The 17,340-nt window shown below is 40.0% G+C and overlaps 1 protein-coding gene across 1 annotated transcript in view; it reads right to left on the reverse strand.

Annotated features, from left to right (window-relative positions):
- ADAM12 (ADAM metallopeptidase domain 12) overlaps positions 1–17,340 on the reverse strand; it is a 185,139-nt gene that overhangs the window by 120,162 nt on the left and 47,637 nt on the right. Inside the window, exon 3 of the mRNA XM_074875531.1 lies at positions 16,742–16,815. Coding sequence (XP_074731632.1) covers positions 16,742–16,815 — 74 coding nt within the window. The remainder of the gene's footprint in view (positions 1–16,741; positions 16,816–17,340) is intronic.

A 17,340-nucleotide genomic window follows, 5' to 3' on the forward strand; every position in this document is an offset into this window, starting at 1 on the left:
TGATACAAAGCACGAATGTACCCAAGCTCCAAATTGGGCTATTTTAGTACTTAAACTTAAGCTGCATCCTAAACCTCTTTCTAAGCCTGAAGGCTTCTAATTTTTCCTTGACAGGACCTCAACTCAACACTATTGCCAGGTCTTTGTTCATTTGCTAGTGGATGCAAAGACTTCTTTTGAGAAAATCCTGTGCTTCTGAATCTTATGTTTCCATCCCTCCTAAATATAAGGTTTTCTATTTTCCTATAGAAATCAGAGTTGTTTCCTCATCTATATACACTTCAACAATCAAAATCAGTTAGCCAATTCTGGTATCAATAAAATTGTTTCTTCAAGGTCCCAGAGAAAATTAAAAATTAAAAATTATACATTATTATAGAATGAGCATATTTTCAAGTCTCTTATTAGGTTTCATTTTACTTCTCTTCTATGGCATATTTTCCAGTACTTTTCTCTTTAATATAAGATTTCTAAATCAAAGAATCTATCCTGTGACCAATTTGTTTTCTCCCAGTGATACCTATTATCTTCCTCTCTACCCCTTATCTTCTTTGAAAACATGTTTTTATTTAGGCAACTGAAAATAATTATATGGAGAACACACAGGAATTGCTCATGGTTGACACTATTACAGCTTTACAAATTAAGATGACCTTAAATGAGTAATGTGTTCCCTTGACCTAACCCATTCTTCCTGTACAATTTTTAGGCAGGAATTATCATGTTGTGTCGGTTTCCTTATATTTTATTCCTGACATAATTTCCTAAGGGGAAAGACAGTTTCCCAACATCCTCTTTCAATACCAGCTGGGCACTCTACCTTGTACCTGGTGTGCAACTTCCAGGCTTAAAGTAATTTGCATATTTTAGTCCTATCAATAGTTGCACTGTCAATCACACACTTGACATTCTTCCTTTGCTTGGACTGAGGTATTATCTTAATTTTTCCTTATCTCTGGATTGCAATAATTCCTTCCTAATTAATTCTGTTCTCAGAATCCCTCCAGGAGTGAAAACCAAAGCAAGTTTCAGCAGTCCAGCTGGGTGGATACATGATCTCCTGACTTCTAGGGCTCACCAGACTGACTCCGTTTTCATTAAGGGTAGTTCTGTGCAACCTTGCTGTGCAAAAAAGGTTCTCCACAGAAGACTCCTATGCATATAGCTTGCCTGAGCCTCTTTTCTTTGCTATCACCTACACAGAACATACATCTGCCTCTCTAGCACTCCTTAGCTTGCTGTGAACAGCTAGTAGTAGTGTCCAGGACAGAGTACTATATGGCATATATGCTGTATTGTGTAAACCAGGCTGTAATCACGGCCTCCTCTCATGCCTTCTTGGGAACAACCTCACTGCGTGATTTCATGCCTGTGTGAAAGCTAGGTGAGGTAATTCTGTGATCTTGTGACTGAATCCCCCCAGGATCCTTACCCTCACAGTATCAGCACTGCCTCTTAGACCTTCTGGACTCTTAATCACAACTTCTCTACTACCTTCAGCTCTCTTTCACATACTCTTTTTTTTTTTTTTTTTTTCTTTTTATCATGTCAATAGTATCAAGTGTTTTCTTCCTGCTGATCTCTTTACATTTCAGTGCTAAACTTTTACCAAAAGGGTCTCTGTTTCTCCCCTTTTCCCCTAAATCATCAGTGATGGTGAAAGTCATCCTCCTTCTTCTACAAAAGACTTGCCCATATCAATTTCACTCTCTGTCTACACCCAGTTCCTCCCTTAGACTCTTTTGTCACTGCTCCACCACATTGTTTCTCTACCTTTGCTCACTGAACTGTTAAACAAAGAACATGACAGTCTCATTTAATGAGTTTCTGCTCTGTGTCTGATGTTCCCATTAGTTAACTTATGTCAAATATATTTCTCCTAACAATGCAGAGCTCTGGAAGAGTTATCTGGATTCTGATCCAGCCCATGTCTAAAGTGAATTACTGATTTATATACAAATGGAGACGTACTTCTGTTTAGTTACTCGCTAGGTGCTTTACACTCCCGAAAGTGAAAATACCCAAATACTTTAGTACTCAAAAGCTAAATTTTAGATTATTTCACCACTGGGACAATTTTCCCCTGTGCCACCATGCTGTGAATTCAACACTTCACACTGAGCCAAGGATGGCATTCCTGAGAAGTGACTATCAGTCAAAAGCCTCAGCCCTGGTGGCAGTGGTTTCATTTGGTGTTGATATGAAGTTATACTCACAGCTAAAGAGACTGCCTATATCCCACATTCTTATCTTATACGTTTGCTTTAACTCGTGTGTAACCTATGCACAAGTCCTTTTTTGCATTCCTCCTCCAACGCTTGTAATAACGCAGAAGCACTACACTGTGTTTTACAATCTCACAGCAGTGTCAGAGTACTGCTCAAGGCAACTGTCACAAGCACTACCAGTCTTTTAAGTGATCCCTTTATCTAAAGTAAGGAGGAGGAAATTGCGTCTGGTTGACTTCTAAGATTAATTCCATTTTTACGGTAAGGAAGAACTCAGGTTGTAGACTGCAATCATCAAAACACACTGATCTCTCAAAAAATATACAGTAATGTAAAATTTTGGAATTTTGTGGGATCTGCAGTTCTTGGGGATTTCAGTTATCACCTGCTGAATTTTCACACATGTACCTCCCCTTGCATGGTCTTCAGGAAACATGGCCAAATCCATAGAGCTGAGATCAGATCTCAGGATCTGAGTCTCCTGCAAAACATGCTGTCCTGCAGGTTGAATACTCTCCCCATAGTCTACCTGTGTGAGAAATCCATACATTTCCTTTAATAAGAGGACTATGGGAAAGCTAACAAAAGAGGGATTTTCTCCTTTCAGTTCTACTGCCGAAAATGATAATGTTTTCCTGCCGAACTAAGAATAGGTAAGGTCACATCCTGCTCTGTTTTAACTCTTAGATGTTGAGAGACCATTCAAAACCTACCTGGTAAGATTACTCAAATGCAAGGGGTATTATGGTTTCAGCTGACTGTGTGAATGAAAATAAGCATGAAAATCTAACTTAATAAAACTGCTACACTTCTAATTGTCTTAACAATAGGTGGGTAAATGTTAGAAAAATCTACAAAACTCACCCCAGTACAGAAAGCCTGTGCAAAAATCCAGCAATGGCAAAAGCCCTAGAGATGTGGTTTCGGTACACTACATGATCTTCCACAGTCCCTCTGCTCTTCAAGTGATTTTCACCCTGATTGAACTTTGTAAAAAACATGTATAAGGAAGCAAAGAAGAACATTTGAGATGAGAAAAGCAACCATGTTATGATTAAATATGTATGGTAATGCCAGTGCTTCTTGTGGAAGTACACAAGAAAAGCAGCTGGCTATTAAGTCAAGTAACACAAGACAAGGCATCCACCTCTCTGCAGATTTCTAATATTGTAAGGACAGTTTCCAAGGAGAAAGCTAATATCACTGTAATACTTACTTTTTCCCGTAAAATATATATGCTTTTGCACAACGGGATTCACTTCTGAAGCTGTACCAACAAGTAAATTATTCATCACAGAAGACATAAAAGACAGAACATTTCATAGAGTAAAATATTTAGACTCCCCCTACCTCTGAGTGTGATCATACTCATACTAACTGGGCATACTGGGAATCAAAATGAACCTAAATTAAGTGGTACAAACTATGCATATAAAATACATAAAATGGATAAAAAAAGAGAGCTCTCCTGTACCTACATTTCATCTTTCATGTTGAACTAGTTCAAATAGAATTAAGCAAAGATGCAATTAATCAGTGCTCTTACATTGTGCTACTTATCAATATGTGAGTGTAAAACTTCAATAAAATAGGATGCTTAAAGGGCTGCTAAATGTATCAATATTCAATTAAATAATGTTAATAAAGCCATTAAAAGAGAATTAACAAAGGTTTACATAGGAAGTATCTCTGTCTGACATTAGGTGGCTCTTTAAACATTTTCTAAAGAAGTACTGTAAAAAGCTATTAAAATATTTATGCAATGCCTGCATTAGTTCTATTTAATGGGCATAGCAGCAATAATATCAGCAGTTTAAGATGCCTTGCTTCTCAGCACCACATGATTATCCACCAGTTATGAGAGATAAATAAATTCCCAGTTTTAGAATTTTAATGCTTTTCATTATAACGAAAAGATCTTCAAACCCTTCATTAAAGCTCATAGCTTCACCAAAATTGGATGCTTCCAACTATCTCCTGGGAAACTAATATTAGAGTATGCTGCAGCAGGAACCTGGGCTGGAGCTTGTCACCAGGGCTCTCACCTGCTGCTCAGCAGTTCAGGTAGCCCCAGAGGAAACTTGGGTCTCGCCCCAAATCTTTGTTCATTGTGAACTCAGGCCTCACAGGCAAACCCTTCATGGAGAGCTTAGAAAGCAAGGAAGATTATTTCATTCAAAGAGATTGTGCTGGTGCAGCAGTTCTGGGGTTTGTGGCTCCTCCTCTATTACTGAGTAACAAAAAGCCTCCCAGGACTTGTTAAATTAGCCAATGTAATGAAGTCCAATTCTGTGTTATTTGCACAGGGACTGGAAAAGATTTCATGTTTCCATGTACATAAACAAAACCTGGCTCAGCACACCAGGGACTTAAGAGGTTTATAAAATATAAAAGACATTCACATTAATCTGTTAAACAATTCATTCTCTACCCTGCCCTTTCCTACTAAGTGAATTCATTACTTATTAAAAATATATATTTGCTGCTGGCTCTTTTGCTCCCAGTGACTCACTGCTGGACCCCAACACCTTGAGGCTCACTGGTGGGGGCAGTGATGCTGCCTCTGGGGCACATTCAGCTGAGGGGAAGCAGAAGGCACTCCCTGGCAGCACAAGCACTGGCAGAAAATTCAAGCCGCAAGTCTATCTCTTCCTATTATAACGAGGATTTGGGTCCATAACAATGTCAGTCTTGCTGTATCAGGAAGGACAGAAAGTCTCTGGGACTGCACCATTGATCTGAATTAAATTATTAGGAGGTGTGGAAATGAAACAAATGAATTCACCCCCTGGAAAACAGAAAATAAAGCAGTCCCTCTGATGCTGCCTAGACAAGGGTGAGTATTTTTCTTCCAGGAATTGCTAAACTAAGGGAAAATGCTTGTTTCTTGCAGAACAGCTTGGGCAAACTTTTTCAGGATAAACTCATCTTTACATTCAGGCATCTGTGACTCCTCTCAAGGAACTGCTGCTTGCAATTTTGATGGATACTCCTCTACATTTGTACAAAAGTCAGTAATTTTTTTTAAATAATGGCACTTATTTAAAAAGATCAAACAGGTGCTACTAAAAAAACTTTTAACAAGAACTGGTTTTGTTTTTTTCAAAAAAAGGTCATTATACCAAATCACTATGACTCTGACTTCAAAGAAAGTCAAATGCATGCCCTACTTGAGCATTATCCTCACAATAGTTTGGAAAGACATTAATTTGACACAATTTACATTCACAAAATAAAGTGATGAAGACTTTTACAGATGATACAACTCCTCTATGAACAAGGATTGCACTACTCTTCAACTCAAATGCAAGTAAAAGTGAAAATAGTAGCTATTTGCGTTTAATTCCTTTAATTTCAGAAGACACTAATAGCTACCCATTTAACAAAACCAAAAAAATCTTCTTATCACAGTCCCTCCTCTCCTCCTCAAATATTTTTGTTTCATAAGAACTTATGTTACAATCATTGCCATTTTTTATGCTACCTCAACACTATCATCCAGCTAATAAAGAGATATTTTGTATTTGGGGGTTTTTTTGCTGTTGCAGGGATAAGAGATATATTTTATTTTTCATTTCTTGTATAGCATTCAAAATTCCTGCTGTTTTATAAGTAAGATTTTATTTGTCCAACTAAAACTGCATAAGCTATCCAATGGGTCTGTGGAACAAGTTAGACTGTCGTAGCTTCCACCAAACCAATCCAATCTCCAACTAGATTAGCTTCAAATCTAATCAAATTATGATACACCTAACAGGCACTAGCCAGTCTGTAATGGGAGATTCGCCCATTTTCCAGCCAAATTCAGTGGGTCTGAACACTCTTATTTTCATTTTGAATCCTTTGCCAAGTTATTGTACAGTCATCTTTCATCCAGTGATTGTAAGAGTGTCTTTTTTAAAGCCCATATCCAGCCAGGGGACACATCTAATACAGGAAATGGTGTTGCACCGGACTTGACACGTACTGCAAAGAAACAAATGTGTATGTTGAATTTATGAGTCACCCCAATACATTTATTAAGCATTAAGTTGTGCTTTTACAACTGGTCTTCATCAAAGATATTTCATCTGTTAGCCAAAGCGTCATCTTTTCTAATGACTCATAATGAAGACTCATTCCATTTAGCTTGATTTTACTGGCTCATCAGCCTCTTGTTCTCAAGGGGTAAGCTGTTCTTTTCAGCATGTTCAACCCACATATAAGTGGCCATTAACTATAGTTTCTCATTATGCAAGAATCAGCTAATCAAGACTGACCAAGAAATAACTGATGTTGTGATTAAAGAAAGAGAGACATCTGCTTGGAATTATCCAGACCGCTGTTTCAAAACTGATAAGGCATTTACTGCCTTAGTATTAAAATATAAGAAGAATAAATGATTTTGGGGGGCGGTGGGGAGAATGTGGAGTTCACTTTACCTATCACTTGGAAGGGGAAGAGATGGAGAGCACAAAGAGCAAGCAAAGACCTATCTCCTGGAGGAAATGCAGAATGTGTCTGTAAACTGCATCAGTACAAGTGACAGAGGGAAGCAGGAAAAATTCTAGGCTATATTTGAGGGACTGTATGTGATATAAAGAAAACTATAATTTCCATAGTTTTCAGAGATGTAGTAAAGGCTAAGTTGTAAAAATATCTCTACTTCCATCTCCTAATTCCCATTCAGAATATTTTTCTAATATCCAGAATAAAAATAACATTCCTATCTATCTAATTCTTTTCTCATGTAAATAGGCAACCATGCACCTGAAGTCAGAGTGGGCTGCATTTATGTATTTCTGTTTAAGTTTGACTAGGAAGCTTGCTTTAATTTATTTCTAAATGTCATATGCAACTTTTCTTATGCCAAAAGTTTACTTATTTTGATCAGCATGCGGGAGATATATACATACTCTTATTCTTTGTTTTTACAGAAGAGCTGTAATAAGATATGATCATTTTATATATATAAGCACTAGCAAAACACAGATACGAGAATGCTAGTCAGATAAAATATGTAATGTGATAGAGACCGTGTTGAAACTGAACCACAACTAGAGCTGTAACTGAACATAGCTCTTTTTTTCCTTGGGGGAAAAAAGAGCATCAGATAGGAAGAGGACAGTGTGCTTTTACTGGACTAACAACACTGAGAAAGTGCAAATATGTGGGTCAGAAGAAGGAACAGGCAAGCTCTGCTCTCATCCCGAGAGGACTTGGGAAGCATAAATTGCCAAGAACAGTCCCATTTAGGGGGAGTATTACAGTGTACTCAAATTACCTTATTCATACAGAAAGCATATTTCTACACACAGCCAGGTACTCGATTTTTTTCATAGCTACTTCAAATGAACAAGTAGCAGGTAGTAAGATAAAAGCACAGAAATAAATTGGACCAATTTCTTGAAGGAATCTGTCTGGATTACTGAGGCTAGACATCAAAGAGGGGGAAAAAAAAAGTTCCCTATTGCCAAGCTTATGTTTCCATATATGTATTTCCTCCACACTCAGACTCTTCATATAGACTCTGCTTTTTGAATCATCCCTCTTGGCCGATACTGCAATACTTAGCGCTCATATGCTGCTTTTCATCTTCAAAATGTGAACAAATTAATCCTCAAGGCTCCACTCAAAGGAAATGAAATAAATAAATACCATGAGCCCCATTTCCCAGCCGGGCAGCTGGTGGTGGCGAGGTGAGCTGACTTGGCCCAGGGCTAGCAGCTCCCACCCCAACGTGCTTTGCAAGTGGGTATTTATTTCTTCAACAGTGCTTTCTGCCATCCTCTGCAGCCCTGAGAAACTGCTCTGTCACTTGGACAGGATCTGACATTTTCTGGAAAGAGTCTCAAATTTAGCGTCTAGGAAAGTATCTGTTTCTCCTCTGAATCCAGCCCTATACAGAAGATTCTTGTCCTTAAGTACCTTGCATCTGGCTTTTTCTTTCTTTCTTCTTTTTTTTCTTTCTCCTTTTCCTACCTTTTTCTTTTACTTTTTTTTTTTTTTTTTTTAAGAGGAAAACGTTCCATAAGTAGATGCAGAGAAACAGCTGTTGCAGCAAGCAGCTCTGCAGACATGCCTGCTGTCTGAGTCACATATGCCTCTCTCAAAAAATGTAAAAGAAACCGTTACATCAGTGATGTTGAATCAGATCGTGCCCAAAGAAACATCCAGGGTTCATACTCTTCTCCTGTCGATGCAGGGCATTAATTTCTTCCTCCTGCTGGCCCTCCTCTTCCCCTGTACTTTGTGAGACAGGAGGACCCAAATATTTTGAGAGAGGGGTTCTGTGGGCACTGGCCTCCTGCACCCCTGGCAGAAGAGAAAAGCTTAAATGCTGAAGGCTGCCCTCCTTTGTCTATGGAAATTCATACACACCTGGAAATCCCTCTCAAAGGAATTTTGAATGAGGGCAAAAAAGAGCAAAAAAGGAAAAGAGAAAAAAAGAAGAACAAAGAAAGAAATAAAAAAAGGAAAAAAAGAGAACCAGATTAGATCAAAATTTATGTGGAAGTTCCTGCACTCAATTCCTGACTTGAGATTTTTAAAGGAAACTAAGGTATGAACTCTTCACGAGAACAGGATGACTAATTTCTCTTCAGCCCCTTAAGAAAATTCCTACACTTAGTTCTTCATAAACGTTTGTTCTTTTAAGGCTATAGGGGATGTAAAACCAAGTCCCAGGACCTCAAAACACAAATCACTTGGGGCAGACTGGCGGGGGAGGAACAAAAAGTCTTCTTAGACCTTCATGTATCTAAACTCCATGACCACAGCATGGTAAAGCTGCCAAACCTCAGGATTTTACCATGTCTGTGATAATATTATCAGGGGTTTGGTTTTGTTTTGTGGTATTTTGTTAAAGTTATGATGGAGCAGAAAAGCTTGAGGATATGAATCTTAAGTATCACAACAAAAGAGAAGGTTAAAAAGAACCTCACATACTTTCATCTTGCCTTTTTTTTTTTTTTTTTAAGTGTTGTGATTTTTTTCCAGTTTGTGCTGATATGGACATGTATTATCGGGCCATGGGTCATCCTCCTCCTGCTGTTATCTCCCTTCTGTTACATCCACCACTCAGCTTTTAGTGCAAACTCCAGGAAGGGATGATTACCTGAATGGACCACGATACAAAGAGGTGCCAATAGCAGCAGCAATCTGACATATAGATAGCCCACCATATTAAAATATATGTGTTTTATGGAAATAATAAGGTGTACCTCTTCCTCACAGATGTGTAGCTTGTGCTTTGGGGATGCACGTGGTGTGCCCCGTGCCTGGCAGGGATGCTGATCAGGTTCCCAGACAGGGATTATGAGCACAACTAAATTGTTCCTTTTGAATACTTCATTTCCACATGCAACATAAAATAATGGAGAATTCATCTGAGGAACTGTACTTCAGTGTACTCTGTATTTACTAACCCTCTAAAAATAAATACATGAAACAGTGAACAGTATAAGCAAATTAAATAGCTGGCATCTTTCCCTATAGAATTTTATGAAGGCCACACTGTACTTCTCTCTGCAAAGCCTTCAGGAGAAGCTGAGATCCTAGGAACTGAGCATGTGCCAGCAAAACGCCACTAGATGCAAAAAAGAAGACAAATTCTAGAGATGCTGGATGTACTGTCACATATCTGCTCTTATTCAAAGACACTGGACCCCTGGGACTGAGCATCAAAGTGAAAATATCTAATAGAAAATTCATTAAAAGCAGGTTCAGCCTCAGTTTTGACTTGAAAACTCATTTACAGTCCTCCTTGTGTTTCTGAAGCCAGAAAGCAATATCCACAAATGTTTCTGCAAAGCAGGAGAATCCTCTTGGTTTTGGCCTGGTATCTTTACATGTGTTGTGGAAAGGGGACAAAACATCCTGGATAATGATGGGGCACGTGACGATGCAGAGCAGAATTCAGTGCTTCCCCTTGGCTGCTATTGAAACGCTGCTCACTGTTGTTAGAAACAAATTTCAAAAAACCCAACAAACAAAAGCAATCTGAAACCTGCCCAAGCAGCAGACAGCAGAAACACGTGAGGAACACCCAGGAGGTTTGCGAGCAAAGCCTGGGTCCAGCTGGATGCACCCGAACTTCACCCACCAACCTGCAAAACAACTCAGCGTTGGCTGCGAGGCCATCGCTCCTTGGGCGCATAACGCTTCTGCACCACGTGGGCTGGCATATGACTATCAGTGGGAGATTACAAGGCTTCCAGAAAGTTGTTTTTACCTCTTGCCTCTCCCCTAATTATTCATTTTACAGTCCTAGATGATTACATTTTGCCTGCGTGTTCGTTATCATCGCGATCGAGCTGACTCCAGCCCGCCCGCCGGAGGGATGGAGCCCACATTCCTATTGTCTTCTGATAGCCAGATCTCCACCCCGACCTCTCTGCTGAGCAATCTCAAAATGAAATGCTGAAAATCTCATATTCTGCAGTACAAAGGGAGATTAAAACACAGTTCTGAAAATATAATATTCTTGCTGCAATATATGTAGAGAGCGAAATCTAAAGCAGGCACTTCTTTATCACATTTATTGCACCAGCAAGTATATTTCCCTCTCCATTATTGTTATATATTTAATTGAAAGGTACAGCTCTAGGGTTCCTCTGACTGACAGACACTGAACAAGCAAAACCTTATGTTAACTCAGTTCAAAGCTGTCAACTGATGCAGCTCTGGAAACTACTATTCTCAGGAAAACATCCACACAGAGAAAACAGTACCTGTGCTACCCATCAGACTCTAACTCTTTGCATGCTATGTGAACGAGGTTTGTAGTTCAGTGGTACATACAGAAATATTAAACTTCCCCATATCTCAGTTTTCCCATCTGAGCAAGGGGATCATTCCCCCAGGCCTTCACATGCACCAAGGCTGCAGGGCAAGGACAGAGCAGCACTGACCCTCCTGACCCCACGTACTCCCCCAGACCAGGACACAGTCCTCTCTTCTCCTCAGGGGACTTGGCACAGCCCCACTGCCCTGCTGTTTTATGGAAGTTTGGCCGTGTTAGAGATTATGACATTCGGCCACAAGAAGGTCTCCAGAAGAGAAATTCCAGTCTTTTTATCATCTCCACTTCCAGCATATTATATCAGCATATAAATATCTTCTCACATTGCTCCTTTCTGTCGGTGTATTTATGTAAGGAGAGGAAAAACAGATCAAGCAAGCAGCAGTTTCTCTCCTGATGTAGCTGAACCCTTTCACTCCAACACACAGCTCCAGAACAACACAGTCAAAGGTAGCCCCAACCACGCAGCCTCAACTACCATTGCTAATACCAACCTATGCTAAGACACTCAATTATAGAACAAATCTTGGTATCTCAATGCCCATGCCAAATATGCCATCCTTCTGCCACAAAGCTACAGCAAATACCTGTACCCTTAGAGCCACGGATTGGTGTCATCATCACTGTAGCTGCCATAGCTGAATCTTCACATTTCAGTGTGGTGTAGACCATTTGACTGTTGACATTACGGAAGGAAAAAATTGTTACTTCCATTAAAGTAAAACTTTTACTTCAATTAAAGTGAAACCCCAACTGTCAGCTCATGCTGAAACACTGCAGTACAGCTGCCAGCTTCAGCATTTGCAGATAAAACAGTCAGGGGTCACAGTTTTTTGGCTAAGTTACAGCACTTATAATAGCAAGTATATTCTGAGAGGTCCCGTTTCTTTGGTATTTGTTTAGATTTGTTTCCTCTATCTGTATTTCAAGCCATTGATTGTATATAAGCATGTCAATTCATTAACAAATTTTGTCAGCTATTTTTTTTGGCACTGGAAATGGGTTGTTTCTCTGCTAAATTAATCCAGCTAGAATGTCACTTGCACACCAATCAGTGCTCATATTCAGAAAGGTCAGGCAGAAAAGAAGAGAGAACTACTTTTCTTTTAACCAGAAAAGAATACAAAAGAGTTCTGAACACTAAGGCCTCGCTGAAACAGGTCACATTAGCACTAAGCATGAAGATGCCTATTGCCTGCTTTTCAGACAGAGGGAATACCGCTGGCACCTCCTCTGTCCTGGAGCTAAGCTTTCAAAGTGACCTCCAACTGGACCATTACATCCCAATACATCCCTGGTACTGTGCCTCCATGTAGAAGTGGTGAACATGCAAGGGGAAGAGTCAGAGATGCTCTAAACTTCTGGAGATCTCTGGGATCCAAGGGGATTTAAAGGATAAGACGGAGACTTATACCATGGCCTGGGGTGGATTTTGCCTGCTGATAAAAGAGAAGTATTTTTACTGAGGGAATAAATGGCAGCAATCTAACCTCATATATTCCCTTTTTAGATTGCTTTGTAAAAGGCTATAAACCTGTTATAAACCTGATGAAAAAGAGCGTGAATAGGGAAACTCCACTTCTCTAAAATACCTGAGCTTTTTCTTTCCATTTTCACATTCCCCAGATGCTGCCAACGGCCCATCAGCCACAACTGCACTGATCGCACCCTCACTGCTCCCTCTGCAACGCTGGTCAGTGAAGTTCCACCAGAAGGAAACTGTACAGGACACTCCTGAGATGCTGCCGATGCCCTCAGGGCAAAGCCATCCCACCTCCATACTTGCCCTCACATGCTCTTGACTTATCTCAGCTTTTTATCTTTATCTGTCGCAGACGCAGGTATATACAGGATTCAGCACTGAAAAAGCTCTCTAACATCTGTTCAAAGTTATATTTCTTTGACATTCATAATTATGACCTTTGTCAGCAAATCATTTAAGCATGAAATTAATTTTGAAAATAAGTAATTCTACTGACTTCACCTGGATTACTCATATGTTTAAAGTTAAAGGAACACTTAAGTACTTCGCTATATACAGACCTATTTCTGACAGAGTGTAAAATGTTTCCAGTTGCAGAAAAACAGCCAGTAGTCACATACCGTTCCACTCTCCAGCTCAGATTTAATCTTACATGGGTTTTGTTTCATTTACACAATAGTAAGCCTGCTTTCCTCTAAGACCCACGTGCTGCAATCAACTTTAAAGGAATTTATATGTGCATATATTACTGTCCCTTGCACAACAGAAGTGCATCAGTATTATTGATGTAATGCACACCAGTACAGTCAGCTGCTCTGAAGAGTGGTTTATTTTGCAGCTGATCGATGATTTGCTGATTCTGGAAATCTCTCCATATGACAAGTGTTTCTAAAACATTTAAGGTACTACAGAGCTTAAGGTTCTCAAGAGTGCAATCATATTTCGCAACTAAATCATAGTAAGAAATGTACTTGCAACGTAAGCTTGCTAGCAAGTTTTCTACGACTGACAGATCAAATTCATGGCAAATAATTTTTGTTTTGCAATTACAAATGTGCAATGCTGGAAAATTAATCAGTAAAGTATTTAATGAATATGTACAAAAATAATATTAACAGCTGGAAACCATAGAGAAGATTTTAAACCCTAAGCTGTGAAGTTAGGTACCAGTAACTCTTCCAGAACTAACATAACGTCTTGCCCAGTACATATGAACACATCTTGCTGAGTCTAAACATCAGAAAACACCAAACTGACATTAAATATTTCCATAGATAACAGATGGTTTAACACATCAGTCCCCACTTGGGTTGCCTAATGCATCTGAATCATGTTTTGAAATACAACTCAAGGTTTGGAAAATCTCTAAGGTTTTCAATAAATGGAGTTTAATGTCAAGACTACTCAAAGCAGCTGTTTCTACTAACCATGGAAAATCATATACATTTTTTTTTTTGTATGACCCAATGCAGAAATTATGTAATCTAGGGGTCCCATCTACCTCCACCCCCACCATTCTCCAAGGAATAACATGCTTTACATGAAACTACAGTAAAATAACAGTACACATATCAGAGCTTTGTACGTGTTGTCACTTATTACTCAAGAATAATAATAATAGCACTCTACTTCTACCTGAAGCATGCTGATTGAATGGCTACTCCAATCTCAGCATCAATGCTTTCAAGGTATTTGAGCTGTAGGCGCAGGAAGATGGAGCAGGCTGGAGGAGACAGGGTCTGTATGCACATCTACAGCCCTGGAGACTCATGGGCAGGAGTTGCAGCGTGGAAACATTACTCCCTCCTCCAGGTATGTGATGACCTTCTCACACCTCTGGAGTCCATAATCTACTTTAGGTCCAATCTGGCTCACTGCCACCAGCTGTTATTCCCCATCTTTTGCTCGGCAGAAATACATTCTCTCATTTATCTCCCAGACATTATTTTTCACTCCATGAACCTGCAGGACCCCCTGGAAGCAACAGCACATCCACTCTGCTTGCTTCACGCCCCAAATGCCTCTCTCCATGCCAGTGACAACATGCCCGACACTGTCATTACAGGCAGAAGAAATGCAACCATCAATTTCCACAGGCAGGCACAGAGGCCTTGAGATTGGTTGCCCTGGGGAGCACAGACCAGTCGTGCAGACTGATGCACTGTGTATTTACAGAAACAGGTAACAAATAGACCTACACACACACCCACTGAAACAACTTCTGCATGGACTTGCATCACTTAGACCATTATTTCTTCTGAAAATCAAAGTCAGTAATACTGGAGAAGCGGGAGAAATGATTTTGCAAAACCATGACCAACTTTTTCTGTGGTTTGGGATCTAAGAACTGCCTCCTATACTATAAATGCCCAGCACAGGCAAGGCTAATTGTCCCATTTTTCAATACTACCTAGGAGCTCCTGCTAAAATGAGGAACCTCATATTGTTAATACCATACACAACTCTCTTAGAATGCAAACCTTCTGTTGGAGACCCCACCATAGAGATAGCTAAACTAAAAAATAATCATTGATAAATACTATATTTCTTAAGGAGCAGATCTCACCATCTCCAAATCTGCTTAGTCAGACAGATGCTCATAGAGTTAATTTACTGTACTTTCATGTCCTACTTGTAAAAGAGGTGGAGATTGCAGTTTACAATTTTCTAAATCTGACTTTATTACAGGTACAAGAGAGTTTGGTATGTTCAGCAAGGCCTGTATTAGCAGTTTTATGTTCTTTTAATCGCTGACATGGAATGTAAATAGTTTCCTCAATTGCTGCATACTTCCCATTCCTGAAGGAAGGCACACCCTTTGACAAAGATTAAGAGAATATAAAGTTAAATCCCTGTTTACTAAAGGAATTAAATCCTCCTCTAGTTACTCAAACAGAGCAACCTATGCATGGGGGGATCTACATATCCTTCAAGGATAGGAAATGAACAACTAAGGAGTATTAAAAATAATGTAAAGAAAGCTCAAGATTCAGGTCTGATGTTGAATAATGAAGTGAACTGGATTTTATTACAGCTGGGTAATGTTAAGGCTCATCCAAATGACTGGAAACAAAAAAGCATTTTGCGTTGTTTTACTACAGAGGACTAAAGAGGTGCCCTGTCGTTTTCCATTGAAGTTGTCCTGAGGCAGCATGTACCCAGCCTCCCTTGGACATTTGCTTTCGCATGCACATTCCTTCTTCTTCACACAGAAAGCTGCACCGCTTACGTCTATGATCTCTCTATTACAGTAAAAAAATACCTCTGCTGCTTTTATTTCACAGCAGGGAAACCTACAGAACACAGAGATCCTTGCTAATATTTATGAAAGTTTTCCCTAGGTTGAGAGTGATCTTTTGTTTTATTTTGTCAAGCAGCACAGCACATAGTTGTCCTGATCTGGATTCCCACAATACATTCTTGAGATAGTCTTAGAGGAAAAGCAGTTTAACAGTCGAGAAGGTAGACTAAGACTTTGATGAGTTTGGTTCCATTTCTCATGTACTTCCAGAGAAGTTACTTCATTTCTGTATGGTTCTGTACCCCTTTGTAAAAACTCTGATAGGTTTCTGCCCGTGGGACCATCTCTACAGCAGCCCCTGGTAAACGCTCTCTGAAAGCTTATGGACATGAGCGGGAGTTGTCAAGAGCACACAGAAGATATAACATTTACAGCCCACAAACATGGGTTCAAGCTCAGCTTTTGTCATGGGCCTTGTGAACAGCACAAACATCCCACCACCAGCCCCTTGCCAGAAAACCCAGAGAGCTCCCGTTTAAAAGCCCAGCAGGGCTTAAGCCCAAATGCTTGACTCATCTTCCCTGAGCAGATGCTGACAGCCACTGCACGGAGGCAACCATGGTTGCAGGCAGCATTAGGAGGCATGATCCTCCAAAAAAAGTTCCAAAGACTGTAGGATTTTCCACATTACTGTAAATAAAAGGGCTTACCACAGGAAAGAAGGACAAACCCAAATCAAATAAAAATAATGACCGACAGGAAAACATGGAGAGGCAACACATCCATTTTCAGTCCCACATAAATGCAGACGACCTTTGAGATTCTTGCTCTATTAGCAGTGTGCAAATACACATCAAACTTGAACAAAACTCTCTTGGCAGGGGCCTGTTCCATAAGGGACCAGTAGCAAACTTGGCCCCAAGTTACTTTTAAACCATCAATTTTAAAATTATAACCCTTCTCTGAGAGCCTTCAGTACAAAGTGAACATGCAACAAGGGTACTTACTCATTCCTCTCCAGATTGATGACTAGATGTTTACTTTCAGCTTGTATTACAAACTGCAGCAGTGCTGGGTGATCCTGAAAAAGGAAAACAGAGTTGGCTGAGTCCAAAACCCAGAGCCCATCATCCTGCACGCTGCTCTGTCAGGGAGCTGGACACGTGCAGGATCAGGCCCTGCTTGGGAGGAGCAAGCAGCTCCCAAGAGAGGTGTTTGTGGTCTCACAGCTCTTTAGACGCGGCTCAGCATGAACAAACACCGAGAGGCAGCACGGCTGCAGGACGTCGCACCCGGGTCTTCGAGACACCACGGTGCACCCTTAACCAATTGCATCACTTGCAACTTTGCACATCAGAGTACATCTTGCCCGGGAAGATAAGCATCATGACGCAGAACACGTCAGTCCATGGAGTTCTGAATTTTCTCTTTTTCCTCTCTATATAATAGCATAACTACATTAAACACTAATATAATCTCTTATTAATGCTCAATCTTGTTGTATTATTTTTTAAAGTGAGGTACAGGTAATCAGGTTTGGGCTTGCACAACCATTTTCATTAAGGTATCCATGTTCAAAGCCAGTACCTCCCGCATTAAGAGCAGA

This window comes from Strix uralensis, chromosome 7 (assembly GCF_047716275.1).
Source record: "Strix uralensis isolate ZFMK-TIS-50842 chromosome 7, bStrUra1, whole genome shotgun sequence".
Lineage (NCBI taxonomy): Eukaryota > Metazoa > Chordata > Aves > Strigiformes > Strigidae > Strix > Strix uralensis.